General features: G+C 37.7%; 1 protein-coding gene across 1 annotated transcript; it reads left to right on the forward strand.

Moving 5' to 3' along the window:
• Nucleotides 1-6: 6 nt before the first annotated feature.
• Nucleotides 7-738, forward strand: LOC107682633 (uncharacterized; the record flags this gene model as incomplete). The annotated part of the gene is made up of 1 exon (XM_016478815.1): nucleotides 7-738. A coding segment is annotated over one exon (732 nt), but the record flags the coding sequence as incomplete, so codon positions are not given.
• Between the last annotated feature and the right edge of the window lie 224 nt (nucleotides 739-962).

The raw sequence follows: 962 nt of genomic DNA on the forward strand, positions 1-962 counted from the left end.
GATGTAATCGTGTCCTCTCTTCATGAGTGCTGGGGTTTGTGGCTCTTGATGAATTTCAGAGGGGAAAAGCCTATTGAGATGTTGAAGGAACAGCTGAAGGTGGATTTGTTGAGTGCAAAGAAAATGCTTTTGAGTAAACAGTCTCCATCCTCCATGGTCTACTATTACATCAGGTCTGGAAACAACCTCCATAAGAAGGGATGCCTTACTGAGAGCATTGAGATGTACACCCAAGCTTTGGAGGATGGTGTATGCTGGGAGATTATTCCTCTCTATAATCGTGCACTGGCCACTATTAAAAAGAAAGATGCTGGCTATGTTGCTCGAGCATTGACTGACCTGGAAAAAGCAAGCATGGAAATAGATTTGTATAAGTTACGTCTAGCACTGATTCTTACAAAAGTAAAAATGTCAAGCCAAGAACCAGAAGCAGAAGGTGATACTTTGCTCACAAAACAGTTCCAAACGAAGTGTATGACTGTGGAAATACTGAAGATGAACATTCAAGATTCTGTAATGAAGCTGAAGAGAGCTGAAAGCACAGGAAGAGATGTGAGTCTGATTGAAACACCTAAACGTTCTTCGGCAGAAGACTTTAGTCTCCATTCTCCAAAATTTATGGAAGAGCTGTTAATGGAATACGCACATGTCAGATCATTGGGTCTTGACAGCTTTTTCTTTTTGGACATCTTATATTCTTTCAGTGGCCTTTTAATGAAAATGTTAAAACTGTCTTGAAATGTGACACTCTTCTGACAGAAATTATTTAATATAAAAACTACATCAATAAATATGTTAAATGTTGCCTCATCAAATAAGTTTAAATATTTAAAGATATGCTTCACAATGTTTAAAGTTAAAAATAGAAAGTTATTTTCTTGTGTTTGTACTTGTAAGACCTAACAGAGAGTTTCAGAGTGTTATAGTGGATGAGGTGGACTCGCTAATGCTGGACAAAGGTC

The sequence above is a fragment of the Sinocyclocheilus anshuiensis genome, unplaced genomic scaffold, assembly GCF_001515605.1.
Source record: "Sinocyclocheilus anshuiensis isolate Anshui unplaced genomic scaffold, SAMN03320099.WGS_v1.1 C32420596, whole genome shotgun sequence".
Taxonomy (NCBI): domain Eukaryota; kingdom Metazoa; phylum Chordata; class Actinopteri; order Cypriniformes; family Cyprinidae; genus Sinocyclocheilus; species Sinocyclocheilus anshuiensis.